Raw genomic sequence first — 26,226 nt, 5'->3', positions numbered from 1 at the left:
TCACCAAAAAATTTAAATTCATACTCTCAAAATTTTAAGGAAAGAAAATTAGTTCATAAAATAAGAAAAGGCTGCTATAGAACAATTTGAGAATAAGATAATGGAGTTGCAACATACTCTCAAAATTTTAAGGAAAGAAAATTAGTTCATAAAATAAGAAAAGGCTGCTATAGAACAATTTGAGAATAAGATAAACTTCTTACAAACTAGGAAAATTAATGCAAACTTAAAAATACATTAGAAGCCAGGTGCTAAGCACAGTTTCCCTCTCTTATGCAGGTTCTGACAGAATCTGAACTCAGCACTTGTGGCCCGCCCCTTTCCTTTTTCCTTCACCTCCTTCTCCCCCTCCCCCACATAACGGATCCTCCTTCCCCCTCCCCCACCAGTTCCGGGTAACGGTTTCCAACTACTGGCCCCATCTCAGAGCTGCTGCCACCTGTCACGGAGCCTGTCTGCCTTCTGCCTTTCTCATCATTCACGCTGGGAAATCTCCGAGGCCACCACCGCCCCCGGCCCCGCCGCCGCCCGCCGCGCAGCCCTCGCCTCCGCGCCACCTTCGCCTTCGCCCTGGTGCCCGGGCCGCCAGCCATGGCCACCCCGCTGCTCTCCCAAGTGCGCCAGAACTACCACCCCGACTGCGAGGCCGCCGTCAACAGCCAGATCAGCCTGGAGCTCTACGCCTCCTACGTGTACCTGTCCATGGCCTTCTACTTCGACCGCGACGACGTGGCCTTGAAGCACTTCGCCCGCTTCTTCATGCGCCGGTCCCGCAAGGAGACCCAGCACGCCGAGAAGCTGATGGAGCTGCAGAACCAGCGCGGGGGCCGCCTCCGCCTCCGCGACATCAAGAAGCCGGACCGCGACGACTGGGAGGGCGGCCTGAAGGCCATGGAGAGCGCCCTGCACCTGGAGAAGAGCGTGAACCAGAGCCTGCTCGACCTGCACCAGCTGGCCACCGACAAGAACGACGCCCAGCTGTGCGACTTCCTGGAGAGCCACTACCTGCACGAGCAAGTCGAGGCCGTCAAAGAGCTGGGGGGCTATGTCACCAGCCTGCGCAAGATGGGGGCCCCCGAAGCCGGCCTGGCAGAGTACCTGTTTGACAAGCTCACCCTGGGCGACAGCGACAAAAAGTACTGAGTTGGGACTGTTTTCCCCATAGCCCCAGGCCGCATGGTGACTTGGCCTGATCACCGTGCCGAGCATGCTTATTGCAGTATTGCTTCTGTAAAAGGTTCCAGTTCTTTTCTCCCAGTTTTGGCATAAAAATATTGTTTGGTTTCAATAAAGTTATTTGGTTCCTAAATAAAAAAAGGTCTCTGGTTGATTTGCATGCAAATCTTTCACCTTTTAGGTTTTAAAACAGGAATCCAGGAGTCCTTCCATCCCCCTAAGCTCATTCACATGCATCTTAGGATCTCGGGAGGCGGAGGGAGATGATATTACATAGGACCCTGGAAAACACAAATCAGTCTTGCCTCTAAAAACTATGTTGGGGGAGGGCACCTGGGTGGCTCAGTGGGTTAAGCCTCTGCCTTTGGTTCAGATGATGGTCCCGAGGTCCTAGGATCAAGCCCGGCATTGGGCTCTTTGCTCAGTCGGGAGACTGCTTCCCCCCTCTCTCTCTGCCTGCCTCTTGTGCCTACTTGTCATCTCTGTCAAATAAATAAATAAATAAAATATTTAAAATAAAATAAAATAAACAATGTGGGGGCAGAGGGGTGGTGCACTGAGGTGGATGGTCTGGGGCCCTGGGTTCAGTGGGTGAATATGTATGGTAAAAGTATAAAAGGGGGTGCCTGGGTGGCTCAATGGGTTAAAGCCTCTGCCTTTGGCTCAGGTAGTGATCCCAGGGTCCTGGGATTGAGCCCCTCATCAGACTCTCTGCTAGGCAGGAGCCTGCTTGTCCCTCTCTCTCTCTGCCTGCTTCTGTGCCTACTTGTGATCTCTTTCAAATGGATAAATAAAATCTTTAAAAAAAATTAAAAGAAATTTTTAAAAAAGCATAAAATAACAGGGTTTACAATTTACAACGGTGATTGTCCCTATGGAAAAAGTGAAGAATGGGATCAGGCTGGCATTAAAGGGAGTCTTCAACTTTACTGGAAAACTTTTAGCTTATTAAAATACACAAATGTTAAAAATTGTTGCTTCTGAGTAGCAACAGTGGGATCTTAGAAACAGGAATGACACAATATTTCTTTGACAAGCTTGCCCTGGGCAATAGTAACAGTGTAACTGAGTCTTACACTGGCTTCCCATATAGACAGGGGAGTGACTTTGTAGGTCATTGTTTTATTATTTTTTAAAAAGATTTTATTTATTTATTTGACAGAGATCACAAGTAGGCAGAGAGGCAGGCAGAGAGAGAGGGGGAAGCAGGCTCCCTGCTGAGCAAAGAGCCAGATGCCAGGCTTGATCCTGGGACCCTGAGATCATGACCTGAGCCAAAGGCAGAGGCTTTAATCCACTGAGCCACCCAGGTGCCATAAGTCACTGTTTTAGACATGCATACCGCCCTTACAAAATATCCAAATACAAAGTTCTCCTTCAATTGTACCCTTGCTTCCATTAACGTAGCAGGAGTATACAAAACCCCAAACTCCGTTATTAGAATGGCTGAAAAATACAAGGTCAGGGTTGAAGCTCAAATTTGTGATACTGAACATGAAGTAGAATAAATTCCCCCGAATGTTAAGCCAGTGAGTCTGGCTGCTTCGTCGAATGCAGCCAGTGGGCAAGAGCTGAAGCTGGGAGGCCAATCAGGAGAGCCTGCAGCAGATCCAGTGAGAGACCTCGGTGGCTGAGCTGGACTGAAAGCTACAGAAAAGGTGACAGACACAAATTCTAGTCGGATTTGGGTGAATCAACAAGATTTGCTCATGGACTGCAGGTGAAGAATGGGAAATGAGGAAAATAATCCAGGCCCTGGTGTTTGCACTCAAACCCCTGAGTTGACGGTGATGCTAGTTATTAACTGGAGGATGTCTGCTGGGGGACATGCGGGGAGGGGAAGGCATGTCATGTAAAATCTGAGAAGCCTATTAGATATGCCAGGGGCACTGCCAGGCAGGGGGTCAGAAAAATGAATCTGGAGCTCAGGTGGGATGTCAGGTTGGAAATAAACATACGAGAGACATCAGTCCCAGACGGTGTTGAGGTCATGGGACTGGATAAGCTCCCAAGAAAGAGTGTGGAGAGAGTGTGGCACAGTCAACCTCATGCCCAGGCAGCTACAGTTAGAGGATGGGTTGAGGTATTCCAACACCCAGAGGGCTGCTGGTCCCACCCTGACCATTATCTCTTCCAGACTGTGACCGTGTGTACCCATCCCCAGTGTCCCCAAATCAGCCTGTTCCTGGTGTAAGTGTGGTTTCAGGTTGTTCCTTTCAAGATGTAGAGAGCAGTTAGCCTATTACTTTGTCCTCATGGCTATGGGTAGAAAGAAATTATATCTTAGTAAAAGGATTTCCCAAGGAAATGGTAGATGCTTCTGTATGTTTTTTTTTTTTCTCTGCTTTCCTTTAAAACTCCTCCCTTCTCTTAGTTCACCTTCTGACCCAGTGAAATCTGTACCCATGTGAGTCTTTATGGTTGTTCATGTCTGGAAAAAAAATACTCAAAACATTTTGTTTCTTTTGTACCATGTGTAGTTTACAAAGGTCAAAATTGAAAATTTATGGATTTTGTATCCTATATTCAAAGACACATGGGTAGCCTGAATCTCTTTAAAGCCAACAGATTGCTTTGACATATTTAGTAAAATATGAACTTTAGTTAAGCAGTGATCTGCTTTCACATTTTCCCATGATGGTGCTTTAATACTTTTTAAAAATGAGGATCATGGCCCTTTAAGTTTAGTTTCCAGAAAATGTTATAACCCTTTATTCTTCCTAGTCAAACTTGGTCTTTCCACTATTTCTTTCTTTGCCTACTTTGAGGACTTCTCTTCTCTCTGGATTTGTCTCAGATTTTACATACTTAGTTATATACTTTAATATCTACCCTTCCCATAGATATGAGGAAGAACAGGGCAAGCATTAATTCTGTGTTTGAAAAAGTACCAATTCACTGAGGATCCTTCTTACATTCCTGTTTTGGAAAGGCATTTGCTGTAATGGTTTCTTAACCTCAGATAGCCTGGGTTCACATCCCAGTTTAACCACTCATCTTGGGTGAACTTGGATACATTATTTAATTTAGGTAACCACGTCACCTTGCATACTGAGAAGGGAAGAAAATGATCTTCTGTAGCTTCTTTGGTCTTCAGGAGCAACCAGGACTCAGCAAGGAAGATCTGTGTTTCGGCTGCCTGGAACTCAGGGCCAGGAGTGAGTTTTACTGTGACAACTTTCTGTAGTTGTGGTTCTATTTTGCCTAAACCAGCTTTCCTTTTAAATGGCCTCCTAGAACCTGTTTTCACTAATTCTTCCCAAATCCAGTTTGCCTGATACTTCTTTTTCCATCTTGAACTACTTTTTATTCCTCAGAGATGGATAGGAGCAAATGGATAAAGACCTCACTCTGATTTTCACTATATATATGGATGTTTTGACATGAAGAGGTGTGGAATGGGGTGACAAATGGAAAAAAGAACCATATTAGAGCTACTGATAATATAAAAATTAAAATTTATAAAAACACCATGAACTTTAGCAGAGGTTCACAAACTTTTCTGCCATTAGAGTCACCTATGGAGCATTTAAAAATCTTGAGGCACAGGCCACACCTCAGAACACGTACACTAGAATCTCTTGGGGCAGGATCTAGACATCCCAGGCTATGAAGACCAGGGCAAGTGCCTTGTCACTCAAAATGTGGTTTATGAACCAGAAGCATCAGCCTCATCTGAGCACGTATTACAAATGCAAAATTTGAAGCTCCATTCTAGAACTCCTGAATCAGAATCCACATTTTTAACCAGATCCCAGGTGATGCATATGCACACTGAAGTTTAATTAACATCCTGGTACTCAAACACGGCTGCCCTGTGGAATCACCTGGGGGGGCTGGAAAATAATAATGCCTCAAATAACACTACAGGACCAGTCACAAAAAAATCTACTCTAACTTCAGTAAGAGTTATTGAATCAAGAATCACTGATAGCGGGGTGCCTGGGTGACTCGGTTGTTGAGCATTTGCCTTCAGCTCTGGTTATGATCCCAGTGTCCTGGGATAGAGCTCCGTGTTGGGCTCCCTGCTTGGTGGGAAGTCTGCTTCTCCCTCTCCCTCTCTGAGCCCCACTTGTGCTCTCTCTTTGTCTCAAATAAATACATAAAATCCTTTTAAAAATTGGGAAATTTATATATATTATTTCTTCAAATACTTTTTCTGCCCCTTTATTCCTTTTCTTCTCATTTTGGGACTCCAGTTACACATATGTTGGTGAGCTTGATGGTGTTCTACTGGTCTCTGAGTCTTGGTCAATTTTCATTCTATTTTTCTTTTTTGATTAAGATTATATAATCTCTAATGATTTGTTTTCAACTTCATGGATTCTTTCTTTGCCAGCTCACCTCTGCTATTAAGACTCACTAGGGAATCTTTTCCTTTCAATTATTATACTTTTGTAGTTCAAACTTTCAAGTTTATTCTTTTTTATATTTTCTCTGTTATTCTTCTTTGACAAATCATTGCACTCAAGCTTTCCTTTTATTTTTATCTATTTAAAGATTTTATTTATTTATTTGATAGACAGAGATCACAAGCAGGCAGAGAGGCAGGCAGAGAGAGAGGGAGAAGCAGGTTCCCTGATGAGCAGAGAGCCCAATGAGGGGCTCAATCCCAGGACCCTGGGATCACGACCTGAGCGGAAGGCAGAGGCTTTAACCCACTGAGCCACCCAGGCACCCCTCAAGCTTTCCTTTAATCTTTGAATACTGTTGCCTTTATTTCTGAAGACATTGTTAAAAGCACCTTTCACATCTGTGCCTAGGTCTAATATTTAAGCTCCTTCAGAAAGTTTCTACTTATTGCCAGTGTATTCGTCAAAATTGCTTATCTTTGCACATCTTACAATTGTTTTTGAAAGGTGGACATTTTATTTACTATATTACTGCATCTTCAAATTCTGTCTGGATTTCTTCCATAGAGTCTCTCTTGAGGTGTGTGGCAGCTGATGTCTCTGCTTATTTTTTTTTTCTTATTTTTATTTTTAAACCTGAATACCTACATATCATCTGTGCATCACCATAGCTTAGTAGTCAGTATTTGAATAGTTAGATTGTGCTGTGATAACAAAATACTTTCAACTGATGGCTTAAATGAAGCCACCATTCTGGAGTGCTCACAGTTTTGAAGGCTGGAAAGTTCAAGATCAAGGTATTGGCAAGGTAAGTTTCATTGAGGTCTCTTCTCCTGGCTTAGAGATCACAGCCTTCTTGCTGTGTCCTCATGTGGTGAAGAGGTGTCTCTTCTTATAAGGGCACTAAGCCTATATAATTGTTCTTCACACTTGTGATTTAACCTTAATTACTTCATAAAGGTCTTAGCTCCAAATACAGTCACATTGGGGGACTGGGGTTTTAACACATGAATTCAGGGGCAGGGGGGACACATTCACTCCATAACATAACCTGAGTCATTAAGACTTTGGCCTTTGCTGTTGGGTCTGCATACATAAAATGTGGAATGCACTCAAAGTTCAGAAAGTTTACAAGTCTGCCATGGCTTTTACTTCCTTGAAGGTCTCACATTCAGCCAGAGACAAGAAGCTAACTGTGGGGCCTTCTCTGGTCTTTCTGAAGAATGCGCACACCCTTGCATCCTTGCAGACACACATAGCCTTCCAAAATAGCTGGGCTATGTGGTAGCTTATTAATGTCTATGATGGCTGTCTTGTTGCCAGATCTCTCTTAAATTTTTGGCTGATTTTCCTATCTGTAATTCATACCAACCCATACTATAACTGTAGGTGAGCTGTGATACTGGTCTTCTTCAACTGTTTGCCATGGAGTTAGCTCTGAGTGTAGATTTTTCCACATTGTATCAAATCAACCCTCTCCATCATCCAGACCATTGGTCCTCATGGCCTGCTATATTTTAGTAGAACTACTATACCACAGAGCAAGGGACAGGGAGGCAGAATAGGAGCAGTTTAGGCTACAAATGCCACAAATTCCCAGTTTTTTGTTTTGTTTTGTTTTTAAATAACCATTCTCAATTTGCTGTATGCTTTTTGTCAATTTCTGTAGTACTAAAATAGTTATTTTTGACTATTTTGTCCAGTTTAGCATTGTTTTTTGGGAAAAGAATTTGCTGGATCCCTTACTCAGCCATGCTTAAAATCTATTTGCTAGATGGCTACACTAATAAAGTGTGGGAAGATGGAAACAGTCACTGTGGGCCTACCATTGGTTACCATGTGCAAGTGCCATCTAGTTGATTCTAAGCATCTCAAGGTCATGAGATTGAGCCCTACATCAGGCCCCACCCTGGGCATGGAACCTACTTAAGATTTTCTCTCTTCTTCTCCCTCTGCCCTCCTTTCTCCCCTAAAAAAATACTAGGTGAAAAATCCACACTTTCTATTGTATGAAATACACAGTTCTATAATGAAGTAAAATTTAAATTCATTGCTATCCTATTCATTTTTTAAAAAAGCACTCACTATTTAAAATTTATTTCAAAAAATTTTTTAAAAAAGATTTTATTTATTTGACAGAGAGAGAGAGACACCGCAAGTAGGCAGAGAGGCAGGCAGAGAGAGAGGGGGAAGCAGGCTCCCCACTGAGCAGAGAGCCCGATGTGGGGCTTGATCCCAGGACCCTGAGATCATGACCTGAGCCGAAGTCAGAGGTTTAACCCACTGAGCCACACAGGTGCCCCTCAAAATGTTCTTTACAAAACAAAATACTTTAAAAAAATCTTCAGAAAATACAGACTTTAAAAAAAAGTCTTGAAATGTCTGTAATATGCCTTTTCTAATCTTAGAAGTTATAAGGATTATACAAGGATATATAAAAATTTTATATATAAATCCTTATATTAAGAAATTTTCTAAGCTTTTTACATTAAGAGGGACTAAATTCTCATGGTATTATATACATATGCCTCCAAAGTAGAAGAATTTTTATTATTTTTATTTATTTTTAAAATTTTGTTTGAGAGAGAGAGAGAGAAAGAGATACTGAGAGAGAGTAGAGCAGGAGGGAGGGGCCGAGAGAGAAGCAGACTTCCCACTGAGCAGGGAGGCGGATGTGACTCAGGGATCCGTCCTTGGAACCTGGGATCATGACCAGAGCTGAAGGCAGAAGCTTAACTGACTAAGCCACTCAGGCACCCCAGGAAGAATATTTAGAAATATGTAATTGAATTGTAGCTTAAATTTACTTGTATGGAAAAATAAAAAGAATTCGCCATAAGTGTGTGTGTGTAGCTACTGCCCTTAAAAAAAAAAAAAAAGAATTACTTGTTTTAGAGAGACAGTGAGCAGGAGGAGGGGCAGAGCAAGAGGAATAAACCCTAGCACACTAGCTGCTGAGCACAGACCCCAATGTGGGCTCGATCTCACAATCCTGAGATTATGATCTGAGCTGAAACCAAGAGTTAGACACCTAACTGACTGAGTCAACCAGGCACTTCTAGCTATTGCATTTTATTGTATAGGATATCTTGGGTGTACATTGATCGTATGCAATATCTCTGTATATCATGAAGAATCATTTCCTTTTTCAGAAGGAGAGTGGAATGGGGTTAGATATGTTACAGTGTCAAAATATATTTAACTTAACTACATTCAGAACAAAACTATTTTTAGTATTGCTTGGAATGAATTATGGCCAAATTCATCTAAATTTCTTGATATTGTTTTGTCAGCTCTTTTCATAGAAGTAAGGGTTCCCTGGGTTTGTACTACTAGGTCAGTTGGAACTTTATTTATTTTTATTTAAGGGGACAAAGACTGGTAGTCTGGAGACTGGATTTTGATTTGGTTGCTGGTGTCCAACAGCACAATGCCTGGAGGCATCCGCTTACAACACTGGGTATAAGTGGTGCACTATTACTATATTTAGACACCGATGGTTGGCAGGAATGTGCTAAAGTCTGAATCTAACCGCGAATTATGTCCCTGTCCTTGTCCCTGTCCCTGCCCAGGGCAACTGCTACTGCGAAAGGACATGCTCACAAGAGGAGGAGGGCAGCACAGGTGGTGGTCTGGAGTTAATGTCACGTCGTTGCTGACTCAGGGGAAGAGGTTGAGGATGTTGGCCGTGGTTTCTAAAGAGCATCTAGCAGTTGTCACCTTGTGTATTAAGCTTCTGCATGTTTCTCAAATTATAATTTTATGCTTATGATTTTATCTCTTCTTAGTTTTCCTCACAGGGAAAAAGCCAATTCAGTATTGAAACGCTACCCAAATGGAATTTTTGAAGAAACAAGACAGGGCAACATTGATCGTGAGTGCAAGGAAGAAATCTGCACATTTGAAGAAGCAAGAGAAGCTTTTGAAAATACGGAGAAAACCATAAGTATCTTGGCAGTTTTGAAGAAACGTTCACAGCTTTGCCTACCTCTTGGATGTAGGTTTGCAATCTGCATTCCCGAATTGTGGGCACTGCTGTCAGTTACAGATCGATCCCAAATCACGTTTGTGAAGAACTCTGGAATGGCATCGAAGTAAGGATACTCTGTGGAAGGGAGGCAGGTTCACTTCCCCGTGTATTGGTCTGTCTTTGAGGGCCCCTGTTTCCCCAGGACCCTGCTGAGCCGAGACTGACCGTCCTAGCAAGGGGGGAGGGCTTGTGTCACATGAGGCTGTGATGGGGAGAGTGACCGTATCATCACCTTACTCTGCCACATCAGTGAGAAGGTGTGGAGGAACCTAACACATACTGACGCTGTCTTAAAATCTTTTGCTTCTCGTACAAAAGAAAAGACATATCCACAGTTGAACTCTCCTCCCCCACTCTAAGAATACTCCTTACCATTCTTTACTCTAGACGGCATGCTGTTCAAGGAGAGCAGGGATTGGAAAGCAAAAGGCAGTGGTATAAATTCTGTCAAACTGCTCTGCAGTTGGGGTAGCCACCACATAATGATCCATTCCCATGCACCAACCATGAAAATAACACGAGGTGCCAAACACCCGATGTCAGACGTGCTAGAAGACAGTCAAATACACCTTATGTGTCACTCTGTATTGCTTCACGTGATTTGTATGAGTGTACAGGTCCATGTGTACGTATGTGTGTGTTTTAACACAACTGGCTTTCTACTAAACAAGCCATATTCCTAGACCAATCCTAAGTTATTACATATTCTAAAGAGAATAAAGTGTCATTTGTAAATGTGACCTAAAAGTTATTTAGAACCTTCACTATCTATACCAAATATAATGAAATGTTTAAAGTACCATATGCTCATGTTTTTAAAACATACACAAAATCTGGTTCTTCATATTATATTTTTTCAATGACTATACATTTTAGATATTCTATAGTTTTCACAAAGCGAATGACTTTTCCTCCTAAATTTCCTTTAAAGTAAAGGCAAGTACTTGTTCAAAATGCATTGTGTGAAAGTACTTTATACCAGTGAACAATATTACTTTGAACTTAAAACTGTAAATAATTTAACATTTACAACTTGTAAGACTACAAAAATGCTCTTTACTCATACTTGTCCATTACACTTTGCCATGCTTGCTTTATGTTTTCCTTTCCTTCCCCACACTTTTTCTAGTAAGCTGCATAGATCATGCCTCTCTACTCCTGAGAATTTCACTGTGTATTTCCTTTAAAAAATTACTTAAGTACTATTGATGACCAAATCAGGAAAATTAACATTGATGCAATATAATTTAATATCCTTATTTGTATTCAACAATCATTCTAATAATGCCCTGTATAGCACTTTTGTTTCCACTCTAAGATCTAACTCAAGAATCATTCCTGTCTAGGAGCTCTCACAGTAGAGATCTGTTTGCGGCTTTTAGTGCTGGCTAAATAAACTATAAAATTTCAGGCTTTTGTAAGTAGTTTTTGAAGAGAAAGAAAAATCTGGAGGAGAGAGGAGGTATTTGGAGAGCGAGAGAAAGAAGGGCAACTCACAACCAACGACGTGCCACCAAAAAAGGCAAGGAAATTACGCCTGTCTCTCTTCCAACTCTCCACAGCCGTCAAAAATTTAAGGAAATAAAACCCAAAGCGAAACTCCCTGGGGAAAACCGGACAAAGTGGAGTAGAGCCGGCAGAAACGTGGGCACTGAGAGGTAAACTCAGGCAAATTCCTCCTTGAGAGAGAAAGGAGAAGAGAGTGGGGAAGACCGAGCAGAGAACCCACGACGCCTCGGTGGAGTTGGGGCGGTTTTGCTGGTCTCTTTTTTAAAGAGAGTGTGGAAGGCGTTGCATTTCTAACACTGCCCCGCGGTTCTCGCCTTAAATGATATCAATTACCCCAAACAGCATACGTGTTACTCCAGAGCCCGAGGAATGGCCCCGGGAGGACGGAGAGGGCGTGGGACGTCGCATTGGCTTTGGCGACCAGGACCGGGGAGAGACGAGGGGTGGATGGCAGGGAGGCGGCTGGAGCCCGCGGGTCCGCAAAGGGTCAGGATGCGGCGGCGCGCACGAGGGTAGGGGACACAGAAGGCGGGGAGAGAGGCGGTGGCCGTCCGGGCAGTGGGGCACCGGGCAGTCCGGGGTGGGAGGCAGGGGTCGCGGCGCGCCGGGCCCTCACCGCTGCTGAGCGTGGAATCGCAGTGCCAGCTGTCCAGGCTGGCGGGTTTCCGGCAGGACTCCCACAGGGACAGGTAGTACTGGTGGTCGGCCGTGACCCAGGCCGGGCTCAGCACGGCCCCCAGGTCCAGACACAGCGCCAGGAAGATGCACACCAGCCCGACCAGCTTCAGCGGGGTCAGCACCGACACGCGCACCTCCTCCATGCCGCTGCCGGCCGAAGCCGTGCCCCGGGCGCCGCAGCCCCCTGCCCCGCCGGAGGCGAGGTCGCCAGGCGGGTCCGGAGAGCGGGGAGCCGGACCTCCTTCGGAGGGAAGCAGCGGAGCCGCCGCGCGCAGCGAAGGTAGGTCTGCGGGGGCTACCGGCCGAGGTGGAGGTCTTACCCCACGGGTGTTCCCAGGCTCTTGTTCACGGCGCGGAAGGCTGGCCCGCGCCCGCCCCTGCCCGCCCGGTGCAGAACCTTTCTCTGTCTGAACCCGGAGGCTGGTGCGCTCAGAGCAAGTGCCCCCATCTCCTGGCTGGCGGTGGATAAATGGGTCCTCCCTCTCTTGTATCTCACACAAGTGTAATCATATAGTGTTTGTCCTCTGCGTCTGGCTTATTTCACTTAGCATAACGTTTTTAAGTTCTTCCATGTCATAGCGTGTATTAGAACTTCGTTCCTTTTTAATGCTGAAAAATATTCCCTTGTAGAATCGTCCTCCCTTATCTGCCAGGTGGTGGTTCCCTCCAAGACCCCTGAAACGAGGGTTAGTATAAACCCCTAGATATACCATGCTTTTTCCTATACAAATCTACCTAAGATAAAGTTTAGTTTATAAATCAGGCACAGTACGAGATAAACAACAATAATAGGACAATTATAACAATACATTGTAATGAAAGCTATGTGAATGTGGTCTCTCTCTCAAAATATATTCCCCTGTACTCTCCCATCTTCCTGTGATGATGTGAGATGATAAAATGCCTACCTGATGAAGAGACGCGAACAGCATGGGCACTGAGACATAGCTTTAGGCTACCACTGGCCTGCGGATTTCTCAGAACCGTCTGCTTCCCAGGCTTTGGATGACTGCAGGTAACTGGAAAGGTGAAAAGCAAAACTGCTGATAAAGAGGGACTAGGGCATACATACACTACATTTTGTTTAACCACTCACCTGCCTGTGGACATGTGGATCATTTCCACCTTTTCACTATTGTGAATCTTGCTGCTTTGAACACGGGCATACAAATATCTGTTCAAGTGTCTCCTTTTAATTATTTTGAATATATACCCAGAAGTGGGATTGCTAGATCATATGCTAATTCCATTTTTAGTTTTTTGAGGAAGTACTGTTTTCCACAGCAATTCACCGTTTTACTTTCACATCAGGAACACACAAGGATTCCATTTTTTCCACATCCTGGCCAACACTTATTTTCTATATTGTTTTTTAATAATAATCATTCTAGTGGATGGCAAATGGTATTTCACTGTTGTTTTAATTTATGTTTCCCTAATGATTAGTGATACTGAGTAGTTCTTCATGTATTTATCAGCCATTTTTCATCTTCTTTTGTAAAATGTCTATTCAAGTTCTTTGCCCATTTTTAAATTGCATTGTTTGTGTTGTTGTTGAGTTTTAGGGGTTCTTTATATATTCTGGATATTAATCCCTTATTAGATATATGATTTGCAAATATTTTCTCTTCAAAGTTCCACCTTGCACAAGAGCTATTCCGGGGGCTCGGCATCTTAGGGTAGCTCCCCTCTCCCCAGCCTATTGGGTGGAAGAGCTGTTCTGAATGGAATCTAGATAACTGGGTCATGGAGAGGGAATTAAAGTGAAAGACAAGTGAAGTTAACTTTAAAGTTATTAAAGCTCAACTTATATAAATAGTTGGTAGGCCATGTAAAAAGTTGAAGAGAGGGGCACCTAGGTGGTTCATTTGGTTAAACGCCCAACTCTTGGTCTCACCTCAGGTCTTGATCTCAGGGTTGTGAGTTCAAGCCCCAAATTTGGCTCCACCCTGGGCATGGAGCCTACTTAAAAAAAAGTAAAAGAAAAATAAAACTTATTGATTATTAGAGTTGACAATTAAGACTGAGATACAAGGTGTTCACCCTTGCAGGGAGCAATTTTTCATGGCTGGTCCAGACTCAGGGTGACCAACACCAGAGTTCTATTTTTTGACTACTGCCTTGGAATGAAGTAAGTGAAGGTGTGATTTCTGACAATGCTTTATTATTACTTGACAAGATATCACAAATTTTAATTAAGCAAGGAAGATACAGCAGAATCATAAACATATAGATATGCATATTTCCTTTGATATGTTCTTCTCTTCAGTGCCTACTGAAACATTTTGTTAATGGTTTGAATGTTTTTACCAGTTCACTGTCACTTTCATTCCAATCTTTGAACAGTCTTTTGGTCATATGTTTTAATATTTTGTGTGTGCCTCGGGGGGGGCGCATCATTTTCTATAAATTGAATTAAATGTGTTGCTTATGCTCATGATTGTCATGGAAGAACTTCTTTTTTTAGAGACAGGCTGCATTTTAAGAGAAGCAAGTTGATGTCTTGAGTGAAGACATCTGGCACGTAGAAATTTTTAAAAATTTATTTTTGTTATTATCAGTTTAAAAATGTCATTATTTGTGGCAATCTGCTGTGTTGTAAAAATAATTCTGTTTTAGAGAAGTAGCCTTTTAATTTGCATTGATTAAAATAAGGACCTTAGACTTGTGTAGTCTAGAGATAATATTGTATTACATAATGGATGCAAAGCTCTTTACATGCACTATAAATGTGTTTTCCTCTCCCCTTTCCTTTACCGTTCCCCAAGGAATCCCAAGTGATTCCCTAGTCTAGAACATCTCTTCAGTGGGTATGGTGGATATCACTACTGTAAAAAGAAAGAACCTGAAGTCCTAGAACATTGAGAGAGAATAAATGTAAGGCCACCTGTGCTTTCTAGTTCAGATTTCTTTTGTATCACAATACTTCATATGTTCTTTAATAAATCAGGAGCTCATTTAACAACTCTATGTCTACTTAATCAATTCACTAAATTAACCAGTGCTCTCCAAGGTCCCTGTAAAGCAAGTGAATTGATGTCCAGGGCATACTCAAGACTCAGAGTTCATAGGCTACTCTACTGTAGGCCCACTCCACGGAGAGATGACTGTTTACCAAGAATGATCTGTGTTTGCTATGACACCTGTTTTTAGTATAGTTCTGATAACTGTATAATTTAATTACTATTTAAAATGAATACATGGGTGCCTAAGTGGCTTAGTCAGTTAAACGCCTGCCTTTGGCTCAGGTCATGATCTCAGGGTCCCTGGATCGAGTCCTATGTCTGGCTCCCTGCTTAGTAGGGAGTCTGCTTCTCCTTCTCCCTCTACCCCTGCCCCTGCTGTTTCTCATATAAATAAATAAGATCTTTTAAAAAAGCAACAAAAACAATATGAGAGAGTAGCTTATGAAAACTAGGTTGAATACTTTGGCGTGATTCCATAAAGATGAGACAATTAAAAAAAAAACCTGTCAAATTAAATGTGGGAAAAGCAATAAGAAAACTTATAAATATTCTGGAAAAATCTAGAAAGAGTCTATCTAAATCCAATGTGACAATGTGACTCCTCAGTATCTGAGTTCTTTTTCTATTTAAAAAATAATGGAATAAATAACCCCAATAGGTCTATATCCATTAAAGAAATTGAATCAATAACTAATAACCATCCAAGACAGAAAGCCCCAGATCCAAATAGGGCTATTACACATTTTGTGAAAAAATTGTATCAGTTCTCCACAATCTCTTCCAGAAGATAGAAGCAGTGGGGACACTTCTTAACTTATGCATTATCCTAATGCCAAAATCTGATAAAGACATTACAAGAAAACAGACTAAAATTTCTCATGAACATAGATGCAAACATCTTCAACAAATATTGTAAATCAAATTCAACAGTGGATAAAGAAAGTATGCATTAAACCAAGTTGGTATAGGTAGGTCCTTAGTGTTATGTCCAAATCACCATAAATATTGTAAATGATTTCCACCACTCTAGAGAAGCAAGTCCACATCTGATAGAATCTGCATCTCAGCAAACTGCCAAACCTAAAATCATTTTGCTTCACAATCACATTTTTTTATTTTGAAAAAGAGCATGCTTACAAAAAGGGGTACATCAATTTAATGAGCACGAATTACACAAGTGGTTGTGTACCCAACACCAAGTTTAGTGTAAAATATTATCAGTACCTTACAACCCACTGTACGTTCCTCACTGATCTCCACTTCCTCTCTTCAATTTAGATATACTCAGTTCAAAAATTTTATGTGACCTATTCTTTTTTAATTTTCTATTTTGTTTTGGGTTTTTTTATTCTTTATTAATTATTTTTATTAACATATAATGTATTATTTGCTATTTTCTATTTTTATTACATAAACAATTTGCTATTTCGTTTTACCTCATTTAGTGCTACATGAATATACACTTAGAGCATGTCTTTTTTTTTTAAGATTTTATTTATTTGAGAGACAGAGTGAGAGAGAGAACATAAGTAGGAGGAGAGGCAGAGGGACAAGCAGACTTCCCACAGAGCTGGGAGTCCATGCAGGGCTGGGTCCCACAACCCTGAGATCATGACCTGAGCCAAACCAAGAGTCTGGCGATTAACCAACTGGCACCCCAATATGTCTTTTTATGGGACTTTTTTGAACTTCATCCATATTGAGGCATGCAGCTCCTGTTCATTCACTTTTTCTGTTGTATAATATTCCACTGCTTATTCATACAATGAATGACAATTGGTCCATTCTTCTATGGAAGGCCATTCCTCTATTTGGGCTGATTCCATTTTTTGCCTCTAAGAACAACACTCCTAAGAACATTCTCTAAGCATTGCTTAGTGCATATGTGTAAGTGTTATGTACTAAGGAGTGGAACTGTGGATCACAAAGTGTGCTCCTGTTTACTTTCATTGGAAAATACCAAACTGTTTCCCAACTTATACTTCCACCAGCATTGTGTGAAATAGAGTTTTGATTGCTCCAGCTCTTCATAAATGCTTGGTATTTCCAAATGTTTAATTTTTACAGTATTTTTTCCAAGTGTTTAGCATCTATTCTGGTATATTGGGAGCTAGCAGATTAAAAGAACAATGATTTTCTAAAATCACCCTATTTCTATTTACTAAGGAGAGCCACTATTGTGGCCTCATTCTGGTTTTATAGCACTTCATACAACCTAAAGAATGTTGGCTAAAAAGTCCATGTGGAAACACCAAATTATCTGTTGCTATCAGAGCCTGTTAATTTGGATATTCCTAGCTTAAGGGACCACTGCCAGAAGATGGCATAAATACACTAAATAGTAACATATTCAAATAAATATTTAAAGATATTTTCCTGGCTATGTATCATAGAGAGTGCTTTAAAATGATTGCGTACAACTCAATTTTTTAAAAAAGAATTTATTTATTTATTTGTCAGAGAGAGAGAGTGATTGAGAGCGAGTGCACAGGCAGACAGAGTGGCAGAGGGAGAAGCAGGGTCCCTGCGTAGCAAGGAGCCCAATGCAGGACTCGATCCGAGGATGCTGGGAACATGACCTGAGCCCAAGGCGGTCACTTAACTCACTGAGCCACCCAGGCATCCCGTACAACTCAATTTTAATTTTTTTTCTACCTCACTTATATTCTCACAGAACTCTTTTTGTACTCTAGAGGCTGGATACCTTATAAAATTCAAACATGTTCTTTTCATCTACATTCATACTTAGAACTAGAATTTTTAAAAGGCAAAAATTCAACTACTTTAGTCTGGAGTCAAGAATCTGGAAAAATTCTTATGTCAGTGGACTTTTTTTCAAAATTAAATATCTACTTATATGCTACTTTAAAATAAAGAAACATTGATAAATATGCTATTAATAGTCCATGAAAATAGCATTGACTTTTCTGTAATAATTTATTATACAAAGTGGTTTTTATCACATTCAGGAGACATGTAATAATTTTATGCAGTGCCATTTTATAAATGCTTTATAACAGATTGATACTACATTATTAAAAACCTGTTTCAAACATGAAAGAGGTAAAAAAGCTAGCCTCCCAATGACTGACTTAGATCAGTTCTATGTTCTCATAGAGAACCTGTGTTCTCATTTTGCAAATTTTTTAATATCATATTAAAATGTTACCTTAAATTACAATACAACTGCCATTTCTTACTCACTTTTGCTTTCAAGTAAAAACAGAACAAATCTACAGCACTCAAACTAGTGTGAGTGCCATCGCAGAGAACTGTTAGGCACAGTGGTAGCAAAAGTTCCAGAGCATTACCTGTTATCGAAGCTGAGAATATTGTTATTAATTTTAGACAGATTTAAAGTAAGGGATATAGTACAAACAAGTTTATGATAGATTTGTTTGGATAAACCTTTCAAACTAACTTACTGGCACTAAAACTTGCACATAGAAATGAATGCCACCTATCTTTGGAAAACTGAACATTTCCAACTATATGCGGCAATTTTTCTCCCCCTGGCCTCTTGATGGAAATTTTACCTAAATTATGCAATTTCAGATCCACGGTATGTAATAAATGCTTCCAGAAAGTGTGCCGAGGACAAAAATTCTCACTTTCCTCTCCTGGAAGTAAGGAGTCAAACAGGCTTAGCTATCTGGGGCAGGTAGGGTGAGGGAAGAAGAGGGTGTGTGGAAGAATTCTTTAGAGGTTGGTACTTTCTTAGCCACTGATCAAAAATGAGATGTAAAGAATTTGAGAATATATTTTTAATTATAGAAACTCCTGTTCTTTTTTTAAAATTTAATTTTATTTATTTGACAGACAGAGATCACAAGTAGGCAGAGAGGCAGGCAGAGAGAGAGGAGGAAGCAGGCTCCCCGCCGAGCAGAGAGCCCTATGTGGGGCTCGATCCCAGGCTCCTGGGATCATGACCTGAGCCAAAGGCAGAGGCTTTAACCCACTGAGCCACCCAGGTGCCCCAGAACCTCCTGTTCTTTATGTCTGTCATCTGCTTTTTTTCTTCAGGGATCGCTGGCTAAATTCTTGAACAGGTACAATCAGAAATATATCATTCAGATAAAATAGGAAAATACATCTTATATACACTCAAGTAAAAAAAAAAAAAAAAACAAAATAAATTTTAGAAAGTAATAATGAAACTCCTACAGGGCTATGGCAAACACTAGTCCAAAACCTGACAACAGAAATTCCACATGTAAAAAGGTTCTATTTAATACCATAGTGGTTGTGCTATAAATAGAGGACAGTTGTCCAGCTAATGTCTTCACACCTTGCGTGTTCTCACGTGGTTATCTCTGCACCACTAATCTTTTTGTTACCACCACCCTCCCTGCTCAGACTTGCTCTCCCTGCACCCCCGCCCCCACCCTGGCTCCTTTCCTCTCCATTTTATTTTACACAGGATTCCTTGTCCGAAATGTAATACTGGTCATACCACCCCTTCAGGGACTTGTGCTTCTCTACATTAGCATTTCTCACCCACGATCCTCAGAACACATATATCTCTGGACATGGTACATGGTGTTTGATGAAAAAAAAAAAAAGGAATCTGTGATCAAATACACTTGTAAAATAAAATGGGAAATAGTAAAGTTAGTTTCTCCACTTCTTATAACCTTTGGTGTCCCAAATATTCAGTGAGAATTTTCGGATTAGAAGTGCTTCCCAAATGTACTTGTCCCACAACATTTTCTCAAGAGTTGCTTTCTTGTGTTCTGCACGAGTTACTTTCCTTCATGTGCCCTGCAGTGTTGTGGAATATGCGCCATTTTACTCTTGATTTCCTTTTCAGAAGACTGGTTAGTGCAATCAGTCACTGGAAAGCGATTTTCATCACCAAAAAGCAGCTTCATTTTTCTCTTGATTAATAGCCCTGCTATAAGTTATTCAGCAGAAATAAATACTATGTAAGAACACAGACATTGTATGTCCTATGTTGTTACATGATAACATATATAACATAATATCTATGTTGTCCTAGACAAACATTCTGATATCCCAGGTAGACAAATAAATGATCAGTGAAGTCATGCTGTCTCGAATTTCTGTGATTCTCTGCTTTTCTTTGAAAAAACCGGGCCCTTAGCACTTGTTTTTGTTTGTTTGCTTATTTGTCTTTCATTTCTGTACGAACCTTTGGGTTTTTGAGAAAACACATTTGCCTAAGATCTGTTTTGAAGAGAGAGAAAATGCTTATTACATATCGCTATCAACAACCAATGATTCTTTATTTCTATGTGTATATTCTGTCACTCACGCTAAAAGCAGTATCTATCTGAAGCAACAAAGTTGTAAAAAATAGCACAGGGTGCCTGTATAGCCTTCATTCAGCTTCTTCTAATGATAACCTCTTACATAACCATAATGCAAACTGTCAAAACCAGCACATTAATGTTAACACAATACCATTAACTACACCACAGACCTTATTTGAATTTTGCTACTCTTCTCAGTAATGTCATTTTTTTGAGTCTACCATCCAATACAGCTCCCCGCATTGCATTCAATATTCACATCTCCTTAGTTTATGTCAGTTCCTTATACATTTTTTTTAAAGATTTTATTTATTCATTTGACAGACAGAGCTCACAAGTAGGCAGAGAGGCAGGCAGAGAGAGAGGAAGGGAAGTAGGCTCCCTGCTGAGCAGAGAGCCTGATGCTGGGCTGGATCCCAGGACCCTGGGATCATGACCTGAGCTGAAGGCAGAGGCTTTAACCCACTGAGCCACCCAGGTGCCCCTCAGTTCCTTATTCTTTCCTCGCCTTTCATGATACTGATACTTTTCATAAGCACTGATCAGTACTTGTAGAATGTTCCTCATTTTGGACTCATCTGTTTTTTTCCTCATGATTAGAATCAGACTATGTATTTTTGGTAAGAATATCGAAGAAAGAATTTGTTCTCAGTGAATCATATCACAGGATTCATGATGTTGAAGTACCTTATTGCAGGTGATGTTAAATGTGATTCCTTGATTAGGTGATGTCTATTATATTTCTTTAAATAAAAACAAAAAGATGCTGTTTTTTCCTTTTGTGCATAATAAACATCTTGTGAGGACAGGCTTTTGAGACTATGCAAATATCTTGTTTCTCACCATACTTTCCCACTAATTTTAGCATCAATCAACAGTTTTTGCCTGTACCAATTCTTACCGCGATGATTGCCTAAAGGTGATTTTCTATTTCCCTCATTCTTCACTTATTAATTAGAATTATTCTGTAAGAAGAATTGCACTTTCTCCTCATTTTATTTCTTAGTGTATTTGTATATATTATTATTGACTCTTTTTATCTTGGGGCATCTTGTGAGTCAACTATTCTATAACTTGAACTTTGGAAATCTCGACCCAGTCAATGAAATAATGACAAAAATATGTTGGCAACCAATAGGAATGGGCTAGCAAAGTAACTGGAGCCTTAAATTCTAACTACATTTAAGCCTTTACAAAGCATCATGACTTTTTCATTTTCAATGTACATTAGGCAAAAATAACAGTTCTCATTTTGTAGGGCCTACATGGCTTTACAGTATAAATCATTAACACTCTGCTTAAACAAAACTAATTACTTCCAGTTCTTCTGTTTTGTACTACATATGCTTTAGAAAATTACTTACATTTTAATTTTGGGGGCGATTTTTTTATTTATTTAAAAGAGAGTGCCAGGAGGAGGGGTAGAGGGAGAAGGAGAGAAAGTCTTAAGCAGATTCTGTGCTGAGTACAGAGACTGATGTGAGGCTCGATCTCACGACCCTGGAGATCACAACTGGAGCAGAAAACAAGAGTTTGATACTTAGCTCACTATGCCATTCAGACTCCCCCAATTTTTCTTTAATAATTGGTATTTTATAGTATTTCTGATAAATAGGAAGAAAAAATCCTACTTTTTAAAATTATTATTTTTTATTATGTTATATTACTACTTTTTAAAAAAATTATGTATTTATTTGAGAGAGAAAGAGAGTGTGTGCATGGGGGAGAGGCAGACTGAGAGGGAGAGAGAATGAGAGAGAGAGAAAGAGAGAAAATCTCCAGCAGACTCCCTGCTGAGCTAGGAGCCCCACCCAGGGCAGGATCTTATGACCTTGAGATCATCATCTGAGCTGAAATCAAGAGTCTGTTCCTCAAACAACTGAGCCACACAGGTGCCCCAGTATTTTCTTAATATAAGGACAAAATTTTTTCCTCCAAGTAATTTTTAGGAACTGATATTTATAAATTCAATTAAGTTGGGGTTTGAAATGAAGATTATATAGTCTAATCCACCATTGAGCCATTGTTTCAAGTCATGCCTACTGAATTCCCCTATGAACAGGCCAATAATATCTTCAATGCAAAAGGTCTGGGACAATAAAATGGTTTGATGAACATATAAATCTCTATTTTTCTATCTATCTATCTTTAAGTTTCTCTAATGATTGGGATTTCTAGGGAAGTTTAAGAATCTTTCTGTTTAAGAAATGCAGCAATACAAGATTTTGCCTCATACTCTAATACACGATACCTGAATACATGATTTTGCCTGTTTGTGTTCCAAATTTCTTGTGTTCTCAAACTTTGTTATAATTGCTTATTTATCGTATTTCTTCCATAAACCTATGATGGTTTAAACTTTCTTCCTTTTTAAATTCCCTGAGTATAAGTCAGTAATGATGAAATGTAAGCATAAATCATGAGATTTGATACTATATAAATCAAATATGGCTTATGACTTGAAACAGGTTTAAAAAAAAAACCCAGTAACCATTGTTATAGGAAGCCTGTGATAAATGTTACTAGATGGGTACGTTTGAGGTATTGTAGGAGCTTAAAGAAGAAATGCCTTATGAAAATGGAAGATTTTGACAGGATTAAAGAAGAGACACACTTTAGATATGCAGATATGGTAAGAAGCAAGGCATACCGAATGGGGATAAGGTAAGCAACAGATTGGTGGGGCATGAATGGAGGTAAGAGATTCTGTCAGCAAGATGGAACCAAGGTCATATGTATGCAGATACAGAGTGACAGAGAAGCCTAAGCTAGTAACTGGAACAAAGAGAAACTGGTGACCAGATCACTTAGGGGTAGGTAAGAGGTAAAGACAATTTTAACTAGAAGCAATGGAAACTGAAAGAAAGAACAATCAAGCCAGACTCTGATCTCCTCATATCCTAACCATTTCTTGTGTTTGAGAGGTGAGGAAAAGGAAAAGATAGAGGTATAAAATGAATGATATTGTTGACCAGTGTGGCTGGGATAAGGAAAGGAGACTGGCAGTACCATTCACACTCACACGAAGAAGTCAAGAAAAAAGTTAGCCTATAGAGGGGCACGTGGTTGTATGAAATATACCTGAGATTAGCTCCTGGCAAAACCCTAGGACTTCACAATTCAGCAGTCTACACACAGATTATAAGGAGAAAAACTAAGCTGGAGGCTACAGAGAAGCTTAGAAATGAGTGATGCTGTTAGACATTTAATCAATTTGATTATATATGAAAAATTATACTATATATTATTATATATAACATAGTAATATATATTATTATATATACAATATTATTGCATTATTATATAGTAATATGGAATACATTAATATATTAATCAATTATATTATTATATAATATAGATTATATATAAATAACAAATATATTAATAAAGGAGGTGTATCTTGTTGACTCATATACTAAAATACATACATAAATATATATTTGCTTTGATAGTATAAGTCATTTAATATTGTTTTATTTATAGTCACAATCTTTTTTATCTGGAATCATGAAAGAAAATGACAGAAACTGAATGTCAAAAAATGTTCCAATGTGGATCAAGAAGCTGCTTAGCTTATGGATGGAGAAAAGGTCTACTGAACATTAATTATGTTTGGCACTGAAACAGTTATGGTGGCAGATGCAGGAAAATATAGGTATATCCGTTCTCTTTAGTGACTTACAATATTGATGAAGTCAAATACTGTTCTCTTCTGACTGATTAGACTATTATACTTTCATTTGTTACATCACCTTAGAGTCTGTCACCCAGACTGGACCATAAGCTCCTTGAAGTAATATGTCTTCTACTTTCTCTTAGCAGTAATAAGTACTGTAGATTACTTCTTCAAATTATTAATGACATACAATGAAGTCCACATATTCCTTTCCTGAAAATCATACTCTTCAGTTATAAATAACAATGGCTTGAGAGATTTTACAGAGACTCTTTATAAAAGTGGGTAAAATGTTACTGTGTAGTAAGTAACATAAGTAAGTTAAACTTAATAGTTAATTGTCTGTGCCTTCTTTTGGGGAACTTTTTGAAAATTGATTGACTTTGAGTTCAGTAGCTGACACCAACACAAGTGAATCTTTTGTTTCAGAACTTAACATATATTGACAGTTATTTCCTAGAATGAGGTGCGAAATACGGCATAAACATCAAACATTAATTACTAATTGAAGCACTTCTGAAATCCCATATGATGCACTAAAATTAATTAATAGGGTCATACTTGAAGGAGGTATAGTAGTAGAGAAAATGGTCCCCAAATCAAGAGGGCAGCTGCCAAAACTTTCAAACCAACTAAATTATCATGACCTGCTTAAATGTCTACTGTGTAAAATATACTATGCCAGGTGCCTGATAAAAAGATATATAAGATGAAATGTTCCCGTCCTCAAAGAGCTTACAACTAAATTGAAAGTAAACCACACACCTCCAATAAGAACACAACAAAACACACACACAGAATAAAAGAGAACCCTAGGGCTCCTGGGTGGCTCAGTGGGTTAAGCCACTGCCTTCGGCTCAGGTCATGATCTCAGGGTCCTGGGATCGAGTCCCACATCGGGCTCTCTGCTCAGCAGGGAGCCTGCTTCCTCCTCTCTCTGCCTCTCTGCCTGCCTCTCTGCCTATTTGTGATCTCTCTCTGTCAAATAAATAATAAAATCTTTAAAAAAAAAGAGAACTCTATTACAACAGTTTTTGACAAGTTATACGAAGAGTAAAGCAAAGTCCTTATAATGAAATTGCCTGAAACAAAAGATGAAGATAATAGTTTATATCTATTAAAGGCTCACAACACGCAAGGTAGGTAGATGAGGAAACCGTGAGACAAAAAGATGAAGTAACTTGTCCAAGGCCATCCAACTGGAATCATTGGTACTTAAAACCAGGTCAGAAAGATTCCAGGACTTACTGTATGTCATGCTACGTCCCCCCTGTGGACTGAACTGTGCCCCTCCAATTCGTATGTTGAAGTGCCAAACTCAAGTGTAACTGGGTTTGGAGACTGGGCCCTTAAGGCCCTTAAAGACATAATTGGGGTTAAATAAGATCATAAGAGTGGGGGCCCTCATCTAACAGGAGTGGTGTCTTTATAAGAAGAGGAAGAGATACCAGTACACACTCTCTTTACTTCTCTCTCTCTCTGTCCATGCATGGAGGGAAGACCATGTGAGGACACAAATGCCTCACCAGGACCAACCCTAATGGCATATTGATCTTAAACTGTGAGAAAATAAATTTATGTTGCTTAAGCCACCCAGTCTGTGGTATTTTGTTATGGTAGCCCTAATAGACTAAGGCACTTCCTATAAAAGAATAGACATGAATCTTATCTTTTACCAACAATGGGGCATATTTAGTATTCTTACATGATTTAAAACTCGTTAGCATATTCCCAGGTTCTCTGCACGTATGTGTGTGCATGTGCATATGTCTGTGTGTGCATGTGCACACACACACAGTTTCTGTAAGTAGTGATGTTTACTTAATTATGCACACACTCTCCAATAGTTAATTGTGGATTATCTCATGAAGCCCAGAGGGGCTTCATACTTGCAGAATACTGGCTTGTTTCTTCTACGAAGAAAAGAGAAAGACAGTAAGAGTCTGTCTGGGATGTATTGGAGAGTTCCCATAAGCCATTAAAAGACTTTTTTTTTTTTTTTGAGAGAGAGAAGGGTGAGAAGGGGCAGAGGGAAAGAGAAGATCTTAAGCAGGCTTCCACACCCAGCATGGAGCCCTATGTGGGGCTTGATCTAAAATAAACTTAATACTTAATGATCATGAGGCGCCTAGGTGGCTCAGTGGGTTAAAGCCTCTGCCTTTGGCTCAGGTCATGATCCCAGGGTTCTGGGATCGGGGCTCTCTGCTCGGCAGGGAGCCTGCTTCCTCCTCTCTCTGCCCGCTTCTCTGCCTACTTGTGATCTCTGTCAAATAAATAAATAAAATCTTTAAAAAAAATACTTAATTGTCATGAGGAAATTTCTTCTAAGTCTCTTTTATACACACAGTTTGTCAGTTAACTGTCAATGGCAAACATTAATGTTTTAGTAAACCAGGTATTAATTGATGTAAAGCATGGTATCATATAGGTCAATACCATTGTAAACCATACTTAACAGTTTCAAAAATCAATAACATATTAAACGAAGATTAGTACTTCTGGAATAAGTTAGTAAATGGCTGTTTTCTGACAGACTGTGACTGATTCTTCTGCTTCTTGGAAGGTA

The 26,226-nt window shown here is 40.0% G+C and overlaps 1 protein-coding gene across 1 annotated transcript; it reads left to right on the top strand.

The window, feature by feature from the left end:
* The first annotated feature begins 508 nt into the window (after nucleotides 1-508).
* LOC116582782 (ferritin heavy chain-like) lies at nucleotides 509-1,311 on the top strand. The gene has a single exon (XM_032330504.1). It carries the CDS (start codon nucleotides 592-594, stop codon nucleotides 1,141-1,143), a length of 552 nt encoding a protein of 183 aa, XP_032186395.1. The 5' UTR covers nucleotides 509-591; the 3' UTR covers nucleotides 1,144-1,311.
* The last annotated feature ends 24,915 nt before the right edge of the window (nucleotides 1,312-26,226 follow it).

The sequence above is a fragment of the Mustela erminea genome, chromosome X, assembly GCF_009829155.1.
Source record: "Mustela erminea isolate mMusErm1 chromosome X, mMusErm1.Pri, whole genome shotgun sequence".
Classification (NCBI taxonomy): domain Eukaryota; kingdom Metazoa; phylum Chordata; class Mammalia; order Carnivora; family Mustelidae; genus Mustela; species Mustela erminea.
Note: the sequence above shows the minus strand (reverse complement) of the source record. Positions and strands in the feature narration are given on the sequence as shown.

Bases quoted from the DNA above. Each gene is read 5' to 3' on its own strand.
- LOC116582782 (XM_032330504.1), top strand. From the start codon at position 592: ATGGCCACCCCGCTGCTCTCCCAAGTGCGCCAGAACTACCACCCCGAC.